The sequence below is a fragment of the Somniosus microcephalus genome, chromosome 1 (genome assembly GCF_052327205.1).
Source record: "Somniosus microcephalus isolate GS21.2 chromosome 1, FLI_Smic_1.0, whole genome shotgun sequence".
NCBI classification, from domain to species: domain Eukaryota; kingdom Metazoa; phylum Chordata; class Chondrichthyes; order Squaliformes; family Somniosidae; genus Somniosus; species Somniosus microcephalus.
This window is the reverse complement of record NC_140987.1, coordinates 138,172,171-138,192,446: the sequence shown is the minus strand read 5'-3', so window position 1 is coordinate 138,192,446 and position 20,276 is coordinate 138,172,171. Positions and strand designations below refer to the sequence as shown.

Below are 20,276 nucleotides of genomic sequence, written 5' to 3'. Positions count from 1 at the left end.
AAGGGAAAATCGCGCGGATTGGCCGGATGTCGAAGTAGGCAGGTCAGAAACCCGAAAGGGGAAGTCCCGCCTTCTTCCCGACAGGTTCGACAAAATCGACCCCATGGTTAACATCAGTAACTCAGGCCTATGAGAGCAATGTGAGCCTGAATCCACATCCCAGCACTCCATGATGCTATTTGTGGGGCGCCACTGCACTGCCGTAATAATTCAATAATTATAAAATATTGCTTCAAATATGTTTTGTGCATGTACAGTGGAACGGCGCTAGTCACAATGAAAATTGGAAGATATTGAAGACTCCCTCTCCCCCAACACTCCCTTCATGACTCTGCTCTTACTGCAAAGATCAGCTACTGCTGGAACAGCTGATCCATCAGCTCAAAGCTCCTCCATACACCTACCCATGACTGCAGTTATTCCATCCAAGAAAGACGGCCTAAATTCTACCCCCATGTCAGTCACAGCTCTCCAGCTACAAAAGTGAGGGCAGCATGTACTTACCCCCAGCAATCCAATCATAGTCTCCACAATGCCTACCTCAGTGGAGCTGCTGACTTTAAAATTAAGAGAGCCCACCTATTTAACCAGATTGCTTTCTCAGTGAGTAGGGTGCACGCTGAATGTAACACCATCTAGTACAGGTTATACTGTAATATAAAACAATACCCTTTCCTCATTAAACAACATTTTAATTACAAAATCTGATAATATAAATAAAACATTTTGGATTGAATTTTCTTGGGGCCTGAGGCACAATGAGGGGGTTATACAAGCCAAGAGGACCCAGCAAAGGGGAGGAAGATCAGGCATGACCTGAAGTCAATGGAAATAAAAATCGGGAGAGATGTGAAGCAGGCTGCCGACTCGCTATTATCCGTTTTACACTATTGCACAATGTCACAATTACCCCTCAAGTCTTTGCCCAGAAGAAGATTCCTAAATAGTTTCCGTTGGGGCTTGGGGTGGACAGAACTTCTGTCTGCCCCATAGAAGACCCTTGATATCACAAGGAGTTGGGGCCAGTGGTAGAGCTTTCTCCACTGGATTTTCCATGGCTCCTGCCTACTTTCCATCCATCAATTTGAACACTGGGAAGAAACCAGAATGCAGGTCCGTGTAGGAGAAGAATTGGGGCTTATTGGTCTTTGGAAGAAGTTAATGGCCTGGATAACTTCAGAAAACTGCTGCCTGAAAATTTTAAAACAACCATCTTACAAGGAGGTCTTTGAAGCCAGTGGTGCCAACGTGCCCCTCCCCCACACACAGTGGCTTGCCATATTTTACTCCCCCCCTCCCCCCCAGTAGGCACCCAAGATGTGCCCATACTGGCATGGGGACCGACTATGATTATTCAAAGTAGGTGACCTCACCCTGACGTGAATACTTCAGCAGAATAAGGAACAGAGGTCAGCGGCAGAACTGCATTTCCATTCTGCCTCACTTAGAGGAGCAGGAGGTCTAAGGATCTCTGGGCTCTTCATCTGTGATTCAGACTTCATGTATTGTTTATAAAATTCTGCGATAAATAATAAAAATAGAAAGTGCTCTTACCTCACCAGGTTCTGACAAATCTGGCATCCTGGAAGACACCTGCCATAAATAAGAATTTGATTTAATCTTTTTGTACAGTGCCCAATCTGCCTGAAAACTATTAAAAATCAGTGGCAGTTGTAAACTGGCCTTTTGTTTCTTCCATTGATGAATCTGTGTTCAGTGCTGCAGAACTAAACACCTTTCCACTAATGGACCCAGTACCACCATTAAGCACTCTCACATCAGGTGGAACACACTTGGTTGAAAAGTACATCTCCCTCTATTGTTTCACAGCAATGTACCTTAGCACCAACCTCAGAATAGCAATCATTCCCTCACCACCATATTTCCATTTCCCACACCAACCATCCTTGTAGCCTCTCTGATTGCTAATGTACTGCTAACATTTGCTGGATGGAAGTTGTTATGTACTGTGGATCCAGTGCCAATTGGAGCTGGGTTTTGGATGCCCATTTTCTTTTCGCACAGGACCATTGCAATCAGCAGAGAGAAAGTCTTTCATCCTACCAGGCTGGACTGAATACAAACTTAGGGCCCACAGGAGACAGATTTGTGTGTTAAATATATTAATGGCCCAGAAAGTCGCGCTGGGTACTCATCCGTAGGCCCGATAGAAGTGCCGGTTTCTTGCATGCACTGCGCATGCGCGGTAAACCGGCCCTTCCGTTCCTGTGAAAGCAGGGGTTCAGAGGTCGAACGCGTGCGCTGGAGAGGCTGCGCGTGTGCATCGAACTTCGTTTTTTTTTACAGGTTTTCCCGGGAGGGTAAGTCTGCAGAAGTTAGAAATGTAAAAAGCAGGCATAAGGCCTGCTTTTTACAAGGTAAGTGGTGAATTAATTAAAATTAAAACATTTTTTCCACAGGTTTATTATTTTTAAATACTTTAAAGCAAGGTAAATTTATTTTTAGCCCTGTTAGAATATAAAATTATTTTTTTCAAAAATTTAAATTATTGTTTAAAATAGTTATTTCATGTAATTTAGTTTATTTTAAAAATGTGATTTAAAAAAAAAAATTATTTGAAGGTTTAGGGATGTTTTGGGGCCATAGTATTTATAAGTCTTGACAGCACTTCCTGTCAAGACTTATGAATGGAGCATTCCCTGCTCCAATTGGCTCCCCATGGCCCACGTGATCCCAGGGGATGCATCGAACTAACTGCACCCCTGGGATACGCAAGCACTGCGTGCCAGCAGCTGGACCAGGCCCCGGATCGGAATTCCACAGGGCCCTACAGCTCAACGGCCGGTGCGCAAGTTAAGTGCAGATCGGGGGCTTACACCCGCGGGAAGCCCCCGACCCGAATTTCTGGCCCATTATTAGGATGGATTTTCAGTTCCTAAGGCATAGGAATAGAACAGACACAGGGAGCCAGGGGTTAGGAAAATCAGGCTCACATTCATATGCCCAGACCGGCACCAGTTTAGCACCTAGCATATTTTCCAGCAGGCACTTTAAACTGGCCAAAAGTAGTTTGACGAAAAGGAGCCATAGTTTCATTTAAATATATTTAAATGAAGCCAGTCATGATTTTCTGTGGTCTTTAAGAACCTAGGAAAATCATCTCTGCCTTATCTCTGGGGCCACGCCTCTAACTGGCAATGATTGTGGAAATCTGGCTCCGCAGGCTTCAGCTTTGTACAGAGCCAGGTGAGATCTATACTTTCTGCTGCAAGGACACCTGCAGCCAACCAGCACCATGGTGATGGCACTGTCACTGGCAATCAAGGTCACCTCCTCCCTCAACATTTTTGCCACCATTTGCTAAGCACGCTGATGGCGGAAAGTACCCTGGAATGCCAAGCAGAGCAACCCTCCTCACACACACCTCACTTGGCAACATTTCCACTTCACCATCCATTAAATGAGAGTTTGGGTGCCTTGCTGCTCTGGCACTTATCAACACACTCCATTTCCTGTCTTCACATTTATTTTGCCTTCCCTAGACTTTTACCGGCCACTTCCTTTGCCGTTTCAGTCTTCGGAAAGACTGAAAAATGCATAGAAAACAATTGCCGCCTTAAGAAAGACTGAAACAATATGTGTCCCCATATAGAAAAGAAAGAATTTGCATTTATATAGCGTCTTTCACAACCTCAAGACATCCCAAAGCGCTTTGCAGCCAATTAAAAACTTTTTGAAGTGTAGCCACAGTTGTAATGTAGGAAACATGGCAGCCAATTTGCGCACAGCAAGCTCCCACAAACAGCAATGAGATAATAACCAGATAATCTGTTTTAGTGATGTTCATTGAGGGATAAATATTAACCAAGACACCAATATTCTTCAAATAGTGCCAAGGGATCTTTTCCATTCATCTGAGAGGGCAGACGGGGCCTCGGTTTAACGTCTCGTTCAATAGACGGCACCTCCAACAATGCAGCACTCCCTCAGCACTGCACTGGAGTGTCAGCTTGGATTATGTGCTCAAGTCTCTGGATTGGGTCTTGAACCCACGACCCTCTGACTCAGAGGCAAAAGTGCTACCATTGATTCATTGCTTGTGGTTGCACCTATTTACATTTTTAAAGCAGCCTTTGGCTCCCACAATTTTTCACATCCCCTCCCTTTTGGTTAGCTCCCCATGCCAGGATCAATATGGACTTGTAGCATGCTTGAATATTTAATTAGGGACAATCAAAGGATATTCTGTGAGATCAACCTTGCTCCAAATCGATGAGCATTACACATTTAAGTGCGTTCCAGTGCCAGATTTTAGCTGATTACACAAAATATACCCTCTCCTGCCACCCAAGCCCTATAGCTGTAATTTTTTCTTACAATGTAATTAATAATATAATTTGTAACTATTTATCAATGAACAGCAATAAATAGACATTTTTGATGTTGCGTGAGTAGTGCTTAACACAATCACCTGAATTTCAGAAGGGTCCCTGTCCCTCTAAGCCTTATGAATGTGTTAAAGTGGTCTCTAACCTGTGTGAATCTCTTGAACTGGTTATAATTTTTCCACATTCTCGCTTATAAAAAACTCCTTCAATCCACGATTTCTGGGTCTAGACATAAGAAAATGTGCAAATTAATTCGTGTATTGTAGCATTTCAATGGATTTGAATAGATTTTTTGGTTGTTTTTGTTGTATTTAATTAGATGAATTGGTTTGTTCAGACCAGAATGTTCACAACCTTGGTGTCACATTTGACCCCAACATGAGCTTCCGACCACATATCCGCGGCATCACTAAGACCGCCTATTTCCACCTCCGTAACATCGCCCGACTCCGCCCCTGCCTCTGCTGCTGAAACCCTCATCTATGCCTGTAAAGTCTGTGGGTTGTTTAGTTAATTAATACACAGACTCCAAGAGTAACTTAAAACAGGACTTTACTATTCGAAGGTCAGGGCGAATCTGCCCAATAAATCCTGACACAACACTTATATACTGGTGTGGTCACCGTCGGTATTACAGTATACAGAAGCCAAACAAAGTAGTGCCACCCTAAAATAGTTCTCTTAAAGGTGAACGGTTACATACAATAGTTCTCTTAAAGGTAGACGGGTACATACACTACAATCCTCCCTTTTTAGCTTACAACATACTTATTCCCCATTAAACATAACATATAATCAACTTCATGTAAAACAATTCACAGATATAGTCTCTGCGGGAAACAGTTCACAGATTCAGTCTCTGCGGGAACAGTTCACAGATTCAGTCTCTGGTCTTGACTCGGTCCGAACAACATCTCGGTGGTGTAGCCGGTTCACATTTCTAGCGTGACTCATCCAATAGTCTTTCCCTTGGCTTAACAGCTTGAACTTCCGTCCTGCTGAACCAGCAGTGCTGACTTTTACAAACAGCTGGACTGCCTTGGTAATTTTTCCCACTTTCCAACTGATTTGGCCCCCTTCGTAGGGCCCACGTGCATGATCTGATAGAAGTGATAATGATTTAGATGGTTATCGTCTTCTGCTTCGTCTTTTTCTTTTCTGCTTCTTGGAGACTCTCGGGGCTCCCTTATCTGCTGCCAGCTGTAGCGCCACCATCTCCCTATGTTCCTTAGACTTTAAGTGCTTCATCCTGATTTCTGCACTTTGGGAGTTTTCATCACAAGCTGGGCAGACCAAGTCATCGTAATATTCTGTGTCACTCAACAGGTCATGGTAATATTCGGTGTCGTCCTGAGCTAGTCTAGCGAGAGGGCCTGCTACTTCTTCCTTACCCAACTGGACGTTAGCCGACTGTTGTTCCCTCCCTAGACATCTTTCCTGAAGAGACTTCTTCATGCGTTCATATTCATCCCGCTCTTCCTGGGTTTCCTGCCAATCCTTCACTAATGACCTCATTTGTGATTCCAATACTTCCCCTTCCATCGGGGATTGATTGATCGGGCTATTCAATCCTTCTACTGGAGCAGCTGTTTCAACATTCTGTAGTTCACATTGACGTGATTCAGCGTACTTTCGGCAGCCCCGTAAAATCTGTGTTGCAACCTCAACTATTCCCCAAACTTTTGAGAGCGCCGAACACCGTCCCTTTGAAGATTGAAGCTCGTGTTCAAATGGTTCCCATTGCAGAGTCTTGTCTCTCAGCATATGAAGGAGTTGGCTGACCGTTAACTCTTCCACGGGGACCCTGTGGATCAGAGTCTTCTCCATTTCATCCACCTTTTCCTCCAATGCTTTCACCTTTTTTTCCTCTTGTACTTTGGCTTTAAGCGCTCGGAGAAGTTGCGCCTTGATGCTCTCTAGCTCATGTTCAGGGGCCATTCTTACAGTCTCTGTGTTTCTTACAGTTGCCTTTTCTTTCACTGAAAGGATTCCCAGTTGAATCTGTTCTTCAAGTTGTTGAACCTCGGTCATTGCCGCCTCATATTTGTCTTGGGTTTCCTTCAATATTTTTATGAGTTCTTGGACATCTTGTCTTTCATGTTCTGCCATGTCTTTCACCTCTAATTTCTCATCTATGGATGGAACTTCTACCGATGAGTCTGTCTTGGCCTTGAGCTCATCAAGAATTTCCTGCAGCCTTTGGACTTCTTGCTCATGTTCAACCTTTAGTTGCTCATATGCTTCCACTGAAACTAGCTTTTCGGAGGTTGCCGAGTTAACCCCCTCCAGGATTGTAGCCTGGGCCTGTTCATACTGTTCCTTCAATTTCTCAAACTCTGCTTGTAAGGAGTCGTAGAGAAGAACTGGAATAAAATCCTGGCTTCCTGAAGATTCCTCTTCATTTGCTTCTTTCTGCAAATATTCTAACTCCTGAACATCATAAGGGAGATGTGATCGGTGATTGGTCACGATGGCTCTATGGTCACTCTCTGCTTGAGCTAGCTGCTTCTGTTGTCTTTCCAGATTCTCCCATTCGGTGTCATAGAACTTTTTCATTGTTTTCATCTCTTGTACGAGACGGTAACTCAATTGTTCTAATTGTTGTCGTAATTTGAAATAAAGTTGAGTCCGAGCTCGGTGTTCTTCCATCATGGATATGTCCTTAAACTGAACAGACTCAGAATTCTCTGTCAAACTATGTTGTCGTTGTTCGGTGGAGATCAGTTCTGAAACTTTGTTCTTCTCTGGAGCATAAGCCTTTCTGCATGCCTTCGTTTTTCCAACCTTAGTCGGCAAGTCCATTTTAGCCTTGTCTTTCACATTTGGGTTGGTCTTATCGTCATCCGATTCAGAATCTGAGCTGATTGTCTGCACCGAGTCCTCACTCGTTATGGCTTTTAGATAGTGCCATTCCATGTCTATTTTCTTGATCCACTCCCGTCCTAGAAGTGGTGGTCCTCCCTCAGGTAGTACGTATAAGTTCATTCTTGGGTGTTCTTTACCCCTATCTCTCACCTTGACTCTTATCTTTCCCATGGGGTATACTTTATGCCCCGTGTATGTCTGCAATACGAACTTGGTATCTCTTAAGGGTATATGTGAGAATAGCCGGTGGTAATCCCTTCGATTTATGACTGATAGAGCTGATCCAGTGTCCAACTCCATTTTCACTTGGACTCCAGCTATTTTTAGCATGACCCAGATAGTTTGTAGGTCAGCTTTCTTACTCACATTGTGAATTCTCAGACTACCCAGCTCCTGGCCGTTTGGGTCTGAGTCCGAATTCTGTTCGTCTGAACTCTTCTCAGCCACCTTGTGTACCTTGTTGTACTTTTCCTGTGATGGCTTCCTTTGGTTGTTGGTCCTTTGGTTGTTGGTCTTCTTCCCTGACCGGCATACCTTAGCTATGTGACCCAGTTTGCCACATTTCCTACATTCCTGGTTCTTAAACCAGCATTGGTTCTGGTCGTGTGTTGTCTTCCCACAACGATAGCATTTTGTTGTTGTCGAGGTAATTTGATCCACACTGAGTGCCGCTGTCTTTAGCTGCATTTCCGCAGTTCCCTTCGCTGCGGCTTTGTGCGATGCTGCAATAAGGACAGCCCTGTCAAGTGTAAGGTCGTTCTCTTCAAGTAGTCGCTTTTGCGTTCCTTCCTTTGCCAACCCGCACACGAACTTGTCTCGCAATGCCTCTGTCAGATTCCCTCCAAACTGGCAGTGTTTCGCTAGTCTACGCAGTTCGACCAAGTATTCTGCGTTGCTTTCGTCTTTCCTTTGCGTTCTCGCATAGAATTTGAATCGTTCCGCCAACATCAACGGTGTGGGGTTCAAGTGATCCATCAGAACAGTCACAATATCATCGAAAGTCTGATCCGCCGGTTTAGCTGGTGCTAGTAGATGCTTCAAGAGCCCGTATGTCTTCGCGCCCATCGAGTTTAGCAAGGTTATAGCTTTGTCATCTTCTTCTATTTTATTGGCCTCACAATAGATCTCAATGCGTTCCACATACGTGGCCCAGTCTTCTACCTCGGAATTAAAATCGTTGATGTTACCACGCTTAGGCATCTTCCTCTCTTCCTGATAACACCACGAATTATTTCTTTAAATTTTCTTTTATTTTTTTTTCCAAGATGGCGGTTCCCGCGAAAATGGCGGTTTCCCGCGCTTATCTTCTCTCCCCGCCCACTTCAATGGCGGTTTCCCGCTTCTGTCTTCTTCCCCGCCTAATGGCGGCTTCCCGCGTTTCTTCCCTAGCGGGAGGGGTACACTTTCCCCATGGGCGACGGCCGCTGGCTTTCAGGTTCACAGCCTGCGCGTCGGCTTCAGTGCTTTCCCTTTTCTCGGCAGGGCAACCGGCGCTGGGTACACCCCGTTGACGGCGAACAGTTTCAGCCGCTGGGCTGGCTCTCGCTCAGTTCCCCTTGCTCGGGCTCTGTCTCTCTCCCGCTCGCTCGGCTCCCAATTGCGCCTCCCAGCCCTCTCGCAGTCCGGTGCTTCCCTCCCCGGCTGCAGCTGAGTTTTTATATCTTCCCGCGCCTACGCTCCCGGTCGCAGCGCTTCGTGGCTTCGGTCGCTGCCTGGCCTTTTTCGCCGGTCGCGGTCTAGCTGTCTCACGATGCCGTTGCGTCCCCAGCCTGTCTGTACCGCGGCTTCCTTGCTCCACGCTGCCCCAGTCTCAGCGCCTCTGGGCCCGGCTTCTGTCCGGCTCCTTTCCCCCTCGACCGTGGTCGAGTGCACCGCCCTTATCCTCCGGTTATTCTTTTTACTTTTCCCTTACTCACAGTCACCGTGGCCGCCTTGCTTCTCGTGCTGATCGGCTCACTCCTCACCGTGGCAGAAGGGACAGTCAGTGCCTGTTGCTGATGGAAGTCTTTGTCTCTGAATTCTTCCTCCTTTCCAGCTCTGCAGACTCGAGTTTTCTCCCAGCAGAATGACGAGGGCGGTTGCCTCTTCTCGATGCTCGTTAACTGCTTCGGAAGTATTGTTGCCGCAGGGTACGATCGGACTCGTCGCCACTGTAAAGTCTGTGGGTTGTTTAGTTAATTAATACACAGACTCCAAGAGTAACTTAAAACAGGACTTTACTATTCGAAGGTCAGGGCGAATCTGCCCAATAAATCCTGACACAACACTTATATACTGGTGGGGTCACCGTCGGTATTACAGTATACAGAAGCCAAACAAAGTAGTGCCACCCTAAAATAGTTCTCTTAAAGGTGAACGGTTACATACAATAGTTCTCTTAAAGGTAGACGGGTACATACACTACAATGCCTTTTTTTACCTCTAGACCTGACTATTCCAACGGCCTCCCACTTTCTACCCTCAGTAAACTTGAGGTCATCCAAAACTCTGCCCGTGCCCTAGCTCACACCAAGTCCCTTTCACCCACCATCCCTGTGCTTACTGACCTACATTGGCTCTAGGTTAAGCAAGATTGATTTCAAAATTCTCAATCTTGTTTTCAAATCCCTCCATGGCCTCACCCCTCCCTAGCTCTGTAATCTCCTCCAGACTTGCAACCCTCTGAGATATCTGCACTCCTCTAATTCTGCCCTCTTGAGCATCCTGATTTTAATCGCTCCACCAGTGATGGCTGTGCCTTCAGCTGCCAAGGTCCTAAGCTCTGGAATTCCCTCCCTAAACCTCTCCGTCTCTATACCTCTCTTTTCTCCTTTATGACACTCCTTAAAACCTACCTCTTTGACCAAGCTTTTGGTCATCTGCCCTAATATCTCCTATTTGGTTTGGTGTCAATTTTTTTTTGATAATGCTCCTGTGAAGCACCTTGGGATGTTTTGCTATGTTAAAGGTGCTATATAAATACAGGTTGTTGTTTTGTTTTTCAACTTTCCACCTTTTTCAGATTTTGATTGTTGTTATTTCTTTCCTTTTTCATTGTTGAGAATGTAACTTTCTCATGAAGCACCATAACCTGGTAGGATAGGCATTCTCTGAGCCCTGAGAGAATTAGAGGACAAGGAGGCATTCCACAGGTATGCAAAGTCACTTCCACTTGTAACATGGGATAGATTTTCAACTTACCTCCCCCCCCACACCCCCAGATGTATAACGAAGATTGGGTGGTTCCACAATGCCAGTTTTATGCCCAGGATACCACGTTAGATGCTGCAGTGGCCGCCAGGATCCTGCCTTCTTTCTGGCTCATTGAATGGGGTGGTTAGTGGCACAGATGTTACATCATTGTGAGAGACAGTTCCACACTGGTGCCTACTCCTGCAATGCCCCTGTTGCTGGGCATTTCCTCAACATGCTTTGTGATCTGTATGGGAGCATCGTGAATCCAGACTGGTTGACTCCTGTGCCTAGAAATTCAGTATAGCCACTTTTGGGGCGGTAAAGTCGGGCGGCCGCTAAAGTTTGCGCCCGCCGGAAAGTGGAGGCCACTTCGCCGATATTCAGTAGCTTTGGCCAAGGAGTTCGCTCGAGCGCTAAAACTGGCGTTGCACGGCTATCTTTAGGCGCTAAGCCGGCGGTGCAGACTGATACCGCCGAGGCCAGGCGCAGCGCATGTGCGGTCATGTTTTGATTGACAGCAGACACCCTGGCGCCGGCCAGCTCTTAAAGGGGGAAGGGTCGACTTGGTCTGCTGCCACACCCTGGATACTGCAGCCCTCCAGCTAGGCCTAAACACTGCTGCTGGAGAGAAATAGCGCCAGGAAGGATGCAGAGGGCCCGTGAGCGAGCGCAGCGCTTCTCTGCCCATGATTTAAAGGTGCTGGTTAGGGCTTTGGAGAAGAGAAGCCATATCTTGTTCCCGGACAGTGGCAAGAAGCCTCCCAAGAGGGTGTACAGGAGAGCCTGGAGGGAAATCGCCCAGAGGGTCACAGCCAACAGCGATGTCCCCAGGACTGGTGTCCAATGCCGGAAAAAGTTTAACGACCTCACTCGGATTGTCAGGGTGAGTACCCTTTCCAGTGCCCTCCTCATCCTTGCATGTGCACCTCACATTATGGGCAAAGGGACCTCAAAGCCCTAATGTCCAGCCCTCATCCAGCAGCTATGGCACTGGCATGAACATCAATTGCACTTTCTGCACTTGACACACTGGCCAAGCTATTCGACCATGGGAGGCAGTGCACACAACAACAGGGCACCACACTGGCCAAGCTATTCGACCATGGGAGGCAGTGCACACAACAACAGGGCACCACACTGTACTTAGAGGCCGTCCTTTCTCTTGCAGGCCAAGCTGGCCCAGAATCTGAAGAGCCAGACTGTCACCGGGGGAGGCCGTGCCCAGTTCCAGCAGCTCAGTGACCTGGAGGAGCGCGTGGGTCGAGTCATGGGTGCCCGGGTGATTGGCCCCGTTGCAATTGGAGATGCCAACCCTGTGCTGGGCCCCAATGGTAAGGACATGACCGTTTGGACCTCTCTCGTTCCCCTTGCACTTCAGATCTACATCCTTTGCCACTGTCCGACCAATGCGCAGAATGCCACCACTCATGCCTCCCTCGCTGACGCCCTGTCCTCACTCTAAAGCTACTCTTGTGCCTTCCTGCTTTCAGCTGGTGAGGAGGAGGTCCCTGAAGCTGCGAGTGTCAGTCCCTCGGAAGAGGAGGACGAGGAGGAGCAAGAGGAAGGCGGCACATCGGGGGAACCCTCATCCGCGCCAGGGGATGGCAATGGAGGGGATACGTCTTCCCTGGAGGAGAGCCAGGGGGATGTGTTGCAGGGGAGTGTAGCTCCTGTGCCCAGTGGCGTCCAGCCAAGCGGGAAGGGTCGGCCAGCTCGGCTGCCTTCTCCCCAGAGGGGGGGAAGTGTTGCAGGGGAGTGTAGCTCCTGTGCCCAGTGGCGTCCAGCCAAGCAGGAAGGGTCGGCCAGCTCAGCTGCCTTCTCCCCAGAGGGGGGAAGTGTTGCAGGGGAGTGTAGCTCCTGTGCCCAGTGGCGTCCAGCCACGCGGGAAGGGTCGGGCAGCTCGGCGGCCTTCTCCCCAGAGGGGGGAAGTGTTGCAGGGGAGTGTAGCTCCTGTGCCCAGTGGCGTCCAGCCACACGGGAAGGGTCGGGCAGCTCGGCGGCCTTCTCCCCAGAGGGGGGAAGTGTTGCAGGGGAGTGTAGTTGCTGGGCCCAGTGGCGTGCAGCCACGTGGGAAGGGTCGGCCAGCTCGGCGGCCTTCTCCCCAGAGGGAGAGTCCGGCCTCCAGTCCGGAGACGGTCCTCGCCCAGGAGGTGCGCCTCCTTGATCAAATGTCCGCGGACTCGGATCGGCGGCACACCGAGTTCATGGGGGTTGTGGCACGGTTGCCTGAGGCCATTGAGTCCCTGGCTCATAGTGTGTCCGATTTCGGGGCCTCACAGGCCAGGGGTTTCGAACAACTCGCGGCAGCACAGGCCAGGGGTCTCGAACAATTCGGGGCATCACAGGACGCGAGTCGGGCACAATTCGGGGCATCACAGGACACGAGTCGGGCTGAATTCGGGGCATCACAGGACGCGAGTCGGGCCGAATTCAGGGCAGCACAGGACGCGAGTCGGGACGACTTCAGGGCAGCACAGGCAGCGAGTGGACAGTTGATCAGTGGTGCCGTGCAGTCACTGGCTGGTCTGATGCGGGCACAGACCAGGGCAGTACGGGCACTCACTGCTGCCACACTCGCTGTGTCACGCATGCATCGCCAGGGCTCCCGCCGCGCTGCAGCAGCACAGCGGTCTGGCCTTCACCAGATTGCTGCGCTTGCTGCAGTGCCAGCCCGGCCGAGTGCCAGTGTCTCTGGCGACCAGCGAGCGCCTGCCATCAGCCAGCTTGCCCCCATTGCTGCAGCCGCCACTGCCACTCCCCCAGCAAAGCTGCGACGAGCTGCTGGAGAGACTGATGCTGCCCAGCCACAGCTGCAGCAGTCAGCAGCCGGCCCCTCGAGGGCCAGAGCTCGTCTAGGCCGACCCCCAAGGGCATCTGCCGTCACGCAATGTGCCCCTCAGGAGCCTTCCCCCAGCCTTGCAACACCCACAGGGCCCAGGTTGAGGCGGAGCAGCAGGTCGTCCAGGGGCCGGAAAAGGCTGGACAAGGACTCGCCCTGTCGGCACACAAAGTAGAGTGTGTTGGCAAATGTTTTTTTTATATGGGGGTGCTTGTGCGGTCTATGGGGGGGGTTCTTTTGGTAAGGCCGAGGATGAAGGCCATTTGGATGGACAAGTTTTGTTATTCCTCCCCAGGTTGTGGGAGTGAGATATGTTTTTGACTGTTTTTTGGGGGTGTTGTGTGTTTTTGGGTTTCATGTGGGAAGGGCCCTGAGTTTGTTCAATAAAGCTTTTTCTTTATTCAGCTTGTCCATGTGTGATGTTTGAAGTGGTTGTTGCGTTAACCGGCTGAGGGCTTGCGGAGCGGCTGCATTCATGTGCCTTCATTGCCACAAGCCATTCCCTGACAGGGGGCCTAGAAGTGTCGTTCAATAAGCCGCCGACGGACGGCCCTTGGACCTTGTGGCTCCCTCCTGGGCTGGTACTCCTCCTCCTCCTCCTCCTCCTCCTCATGGTCCTCCTGCTCATCCTCCTGAGGTGGTGGTCCAACGTGAGGTGGCAGTGCCTGAGTCCTGTGGATAGCCAGGTTGTGCAGCATGCAGCAAACGACGACGAACTGGGAGACTCTATCCGGCGAATACTGCAGAGATCCGCCGGAGCGATCCAGGCAGCGGAACCGTTGCTTGAGGACGCCAATCGTTTGCTCTATGATGTTCCTTGTGGCTTGATGGCTTTCGTTGTATGCCTCCTCAGCAGGGGTCCTGGGCGCGCAGAGCGGGGTCATGAGCCATGTACACAAAGGATAGCCTTTGTCCCCGATAAGCCATCCTCTTGGGGGAGGCTGTGCCTGGAACATGTCAGCCACAGTAGTCTGGCGCAGGATAAATGCATCGTGGCTGCTGCCTGGAAAGCGGGCATTGACAGCTATAATGCGCTGCCTGTGGTCACACACCAGCTGTACATTGAGGGAATGGTAGCCCTTCCGGTTGCGGTAATCCTCGGCATTGTCGATAGCTGCCCGCAAAGCCACATGCGTGCAGTCAATGGCGCCCTGCACCATGGGGAAGTCGGCGATCCTCGCAAATCCGACTGCACGCTGCTCCTGCCTCTCTAGGGTCATGGGGAAGGAGATGAATTGGTGTCTCCTTGTGAAAAGGGCATCGGTGACCTGCCGGATGCAGCGATGCACGGCGAACTGGGAGATGTTAGCTATGTCCCCAGCAGCGGCTTGGAAGGAGCCGCTTGCATAAAAGTTCAGAGCCACCGTGACCTTCACTTCCACCGACAGAGACGTCCTGCACATCAGCTGTGGACGCAGATCTCTGTGAAGCAGCTGGCAGATCTCTGCAACCACCTCCCTTCTGAAGCGCAGCCTCTTAACACACTGCGCGGCAGTCATGGTGAGATAGGACACCTGCTGGCGGTATTCCCTGAGTGGGTAAGGCCTACGTTGCCGACGCCTGATGGCCCCTCTGCGTCTAGGCATGGCTTCCCCTCTCACACAGCGTCTGCGAGCCCTTCGCGCATAATGCTGGAACTGAGGGTTGGAACCCCATGCAGCCCCCATAATATACTTGCAAACAGTGAAATCACAATGAGTCAAATTTCCAAGCTCTGGCCAGAAGCCAAAAATACCTCTCCTATGTTGGCCCAAATCAGTAAGGTCTCTTCCTTGGTCTCTGTCCAGAAATCCGTTGCACTAAAGTCATTGCAGCAAAATGGCTGCCCTTTATAGTTCAGTTTAAGTGCCCTTTAATTAGCGCTCCCCGAGGCCCGCAGGGCCTCTGCTGCGTTCCACTTCACAGTTCTTAACAGCGCCACGCCCACATTGGGCGGGCGCCACTGAAGTTCCGGTTTGGGGCGCACAAACGCCGTTGCACGACGAAATGACGTCATAAGTTGCGCGCGCAGCTGAGCGCGCGCAAACACTTTGCGCCAGCGCTAAATGTCTACTGAAGTTGGGCGTAGGCGCAGATCGTTCTGCGCCCGGCCGCTAAGTGCCTAGCGCTCGAGATCTACTCCTCTTATGGCGCTAACGGCTGGCAAACGCAACTGAATTTCTAGGCCCTGGACACTGGAGCCCAAGATCTCTGTAGCATCAGTAAGAACATTCCTGAGAGAACCTACGGCTATATTTAGGATCTTTGGGGAGGGGTCTTTGCTGCAGATGGCTAGAGAAGTGCCATACACTGCACAGTGGACTACAATTTTTTTCAGAAAAAGGTGAAATATCGTTGCACAGTTGCAGTTAAATGAATTCTGCACAGTAGCCATTTTACTTGGCAGAGTGCTTCTCGCACACAAATGATTCCATGAATAAACAGTGTTGAATTTTGTATGTAGGTCCTGGATGGCACTAGTTCTGGACCTCAGCATCTGAGGGTAGCCCTGAGCTGGCTCTCCTGTCAGCACTTTCCTGCTGCTCTACTGCCACTTCTACTTGCTCATTTGGGCTTATTGATTCATTTGGGCTTCCTTTCTCAAAGTCTAAAGGAGTAAAATTGGTCTTTGGCAGTAGCACAAAATGGGTGATAACAAATCGGCAGCCTGTTTTACAGACCACCTGATTTCCTTTTCCAAGGCTTCAGTGTAAAATTGGGCAGGGTGTAAAATGGGCTGATGATTCGCTATCACCCATTTTTTGATGGACTGATGGCCTTTTCTCACGCTGTACTTTCTTAAGATAGCAACAGCTTTGAAATGGAAGTATACATAAGTACTCAATCTTGCCTCTTACTCCTTGTGTTGTTGCCAGGTGCAGTTGACAAATTGATGCTTCAGATCTTTTTTTTAATGAAGCCTGAAATTAAGATGAAGCAACCTGGGACTAAAATACCAATCTGAATGTCCCTAATGTTCCCTGTATAATACACTAAGTTACCACTTGTGTATATTTTCCATTTAACTAATTCCCACACCTCAGAAATTTCTGCAAGCTGGAACTCCATAATCTGTTTACCCGTCTCCTCCATTAGAACTTAACTGCAACACTTAGCAGTAAGCCAACAACAACAACTTGTATCTATATAGTGCCTTTACCGTGCTAAAACGTCCCAAGGCACTTTACAGGAACGTTACAAAACAAAATTTGACACCGAGCCACATAAGGAGAAATTAGGGCAGGTGATCAAAAGCTTGGTCAAAGATGTAGGTTTTAAGGAGCGTCTTAAAGGAGGAAAGAGAAGTAGAGAGGCGGAGAGGTTTAGGGAGGGAATTCCAGAGCTTAGGGTCTAGGCAGCTGACAGCACGGCCACCAATGGTTGAGCGACTAAAGTCAGGGATGCTCAAGAGGCCAGAATTAGAGGAGCGCAGGACTACATAATAATAATAATAATAATTCAACTTTATTGTCATTGTACAATGCACAAGTACATGAACAACGAAATGTGATCTTGCAAGCTCCCATGAGTCCAGTACAAATAACATTAACATTAAACGTAAATAGCACCGTCCTGGGAGAAGCAAAGCCGCTGCGTCTGTGCGCGCCGCCATTCCATTTCCACCATTCCTCCTGTCCAACAATCTTCAGCCCAACGCCCGGGCCTGCTCACCAGCTGCCCCTCCCGGGGCTCCTTCCGTGACCTTCTCACCAACCGCCCCTCCTCGGGGCTCCTTCCGTGACCTTCTGCACCTGGTCTTCCCTGATGGTCACCTCTCCAGGTACTAACCAGGCCTGGCTCTAGCTTAGCTTCCAAGCCTTGCCAGTGACCCTGTCCCTAGTCCCTAGTCCCAGCAGAAACAACAGGCTATATGCAGCTAAGCGATCCCACAATCAACTGATCAGATCAAAGCTCTGCAATCCTGGCACGTCCAGTCACGAATGGTGGTGGACAATTAAACAACTAATGGAAGGAGGAGCCTCCAATAACATCCCCATTCTCAATGATGGTGGAGCCCAGCACGTGAGTGCAAAAGACAAGGCTGAAGCGTTTGCAACTATCTTCAGCCAGGAGTGCCGAGTGGATGATCCATCTCGGCCTCCTCCTGAGGTCCCCACCATCACAGAAGCCAGTCTTCAGCCAATTCAATTCATTCCACATGATATCAAGAAATGGCTGAGCATTCTGCATACAGCAAAGGTTATGGGCCATGACAACACCCCAGCTGTTGTGCTGAAGACTTGTGCTCCAGAGCTAGCCACGCCTCTAGCCAAGCAGTTCCAGTACAGCTACAACACTGGCATCGATCCGACAATGTGGAAAACTGCCCAGGTATGTCCTGTCCACAAAAAGCAGGACAAATTCAATCCGGTCAATTACCCCATCAATCTACACTCAATCATCAGCAAAATGATGGAAGGTGTCATTGACAGTGCTATTAAGCAGTACTTACTCACCAATAACCTGTGTGGGTTCTGCCAGGACCACTTGGCTGCACACCTCATTACAGCCTTGGTCCAAGCATGGACAAAAGAGCTGAATTCCAGAGGTGAGGTAAGAGTGACTGCCATTGACATCAAGGCAGCATTTGACTGTGTATGGCATCAAGGAGCCCTAGTAAAATTGAATTAAATGGGAATCAAGGGGAAATCTCTCCACTAGCTGGAGTCATACCGAGCACAAAGGAAGATGGTTGTGGTTGTTGGAGGCTAATCATCCCAGCCCAAGGACATCACTGCAGGAGTTCCTCAGGGCAGTGTCCTCAGCCCAACCATCTTCAGCTGCTTCATCAATGAACTTCCTTCCATCATAAGGTCAGAAATTGGGATGTTCACTGATGATTGCATAGTGTTCAGTTCCATTCGCAACTCCTCAGATAATAAAGCAGTCCTTGCCACATGTAGCAAGGCCTGGATGACATTCAAGCTTGGGTTGGTAAATGGCAGATAACATTTGCACCACACAAGTGCCGGGCAATGACCATCTCCAACAAGAGTCTAACCATCGTGCCTTGATATTCAATGGCATTACCATCGCCAAATCCCCCACCATCAACATCCTAGGGGGCACCATTGACCAGAAACTTAACTGGGCCAGCCACATAAATACTGTGACTACAAGAGCAGGTCAGAGGCTAGGTATTCTGTGGCGAGTGACTCACCTCATGACTCCCCAAAGCCTTTCCACCATCTACAAGGCACAAGTCAGGAGTGTGATGGAATACACTCCACTTGCCTGGATGAGTGCAGGAACAACAACTCAAGAAGCTCAACACCATCCAGAACAAAGCAGCCCACTTGATTGACACCACCTTAAACATCACTCTCTCCACCACCTGCGCATCATGGCTGCAGTGTGTACCATCTACAAGATGCACTGCAGCAACTCGTCAAGGCATCTTCGACAGCAGCTCCCAGACCTGCGACCTCTACCACCTAGAAGGACAAGGGCAACAGGCGCATGGGAACACCACCTCCAATTTCCCCTCCAAGTCACACACCAACCTGACTTGGAAATATATCACCGTTCCTTCATCGTCTCTGGGTCAAAATCCTGGAACTCCCTCCCTAACAGCACTGTGGGAGTACCTTCACCACACAGACTGCAACAGTTCAAGAAGACAGCTCACCACCACCTTCTCAAGGGCAATTAGGGATGGGTAATAAATGCTGGCCATGCCAGCAACACCCACATGAAAGAAGCAAAAAAACTTGGTGTTTTGTGGGGCTGGAGGAGATTACAGAGCTAGGAAGGGACGAGGCCACGGAGGGATTTAAAAACATGGATGAGAATTTTAAAATCGAGTCGTTGCTTAACCGGGAGCCAATGTCAGCGATCACAGGGGTGATGGGTGAACGGAACTTGGAGTTAAGACTCAAGCAGCAGAGTTTATGATGACCTCATGTTTACAGAGGGTAGAACATGGGAGGCTAGCCAGAAGTGCATTGAAATAGTCAAGTCTAGAGGTAACAAAGGCATGGATGTGGGTTTCAGCAGCAGAGGAGTTGAGGCAGGGGCGGAGTTGGCGACGTTATGGAGGTGGAATTAGGCGGTCTTAGTGATGGCATGGATATGTGGTTTTTTTGGTTGGAAGCTCATTTCAGGGTCAAATATAACATCTAGCTTGCGAACAGTGTGGTTCAGTCTCAGACAGATGCTAGGGAAAGGAATGGAGTCGGTGGCCAAGGAATAGAGGTTGTGGCGGGGACCGAAGACAATGGCTTTGGTCCTTCTGATATTGAGTTTGATGAAATTTCTGCTGGTACTGGATGTCGGACAAGCAGTCTGACAATTTAGAGACAGTGGAGGGGTCGAGAGAGGTGGTGGTGAAGTAGAGCTGGGTGTCATCAGCGGACATGTGGAAACTGACGATGTGTTTTCGGATGATGGCGCCGAGAGGCAGCATGTAGATGAGAAATAGTAGGGGGTCAAAGATAGATCCTTGGGTGACACCAGCGGTAACGATGCGAGAGGTTGAAGAGAAGCCATTGCAGGTGATTCTCTGGCTATGATTAGATAGATAAGAATGGAACCAGGCGAGTGCAGTCCCACCCAGCTGGACGATGGTGGAGAGGCGTTGGAGGAGGATGGTGTAGCCAGCCGTGTCAAAGGCTACAGACAAATTGAGAAGGATGAGGAGGGATACTTCACCTTTGTCACAGTCTCATAGAATGTCATTTGTGACTTTGATGAGAGCTGTTTCGGTACTGTGGCGTGGCAGAAACCTGATTGGAGGGAGTTCCAGAACAGGTGGACACAGATTTGGGAGGCAACAACACATTCAAGGATTTTGGAGAGCAGCTGTTGTGTCAACCATTCACACACATGCACATAATGGCACCTTCAAAGTTGCCATCAACTCAATATGTCTTGGGAGAGACTATTGATAATGCGGATGGAGGTGGGATGATTTTTCTCCGGAGCAGAGTTGGGGGAGAACTTTTTTTTGGCTTAAGACTCATAATATATTGTGGTAAACCACTGTTTGTATTCCACCGTGTACATGTCTGTACATGTCTCGGCTGACTCCTCCCACGAGCCCAGGTATAAAGGTGACTGCTCCACAGTCC

General features: G+C 49.2%; 1 protein-coding gene across 1 annotated transcript in view; it reads right to left on the bottom strand.

Moving 5' to 3' along the window:
* trpm6 (transient receptor potential cation channel, subfamily M, member 6) overlaps window positions 1-3,318 on the bottom strand; it is a 239,866-nt gene extending 236,548 nt beyond the window's left edge. Inside the window, exons 1-2 of the mRNA XM_086010032.1 lie at window positions 3,221-3,318; window positions 1,555-1,593 (exon numbers count right to left, since the gene is read on the bottom strand). Of these exons, the coding sequence (XP_085866158.1) occupies window positions 1,555-1,593; window positions 3,221-3,318 (137 nt within the window). The remainder of the gene's footprint in view (window positions 1-1,554; window positions 1,594-3,220) is intronic.
* Window positions 3,319-20,276: the final 16,958 nt, after the last annotated feature.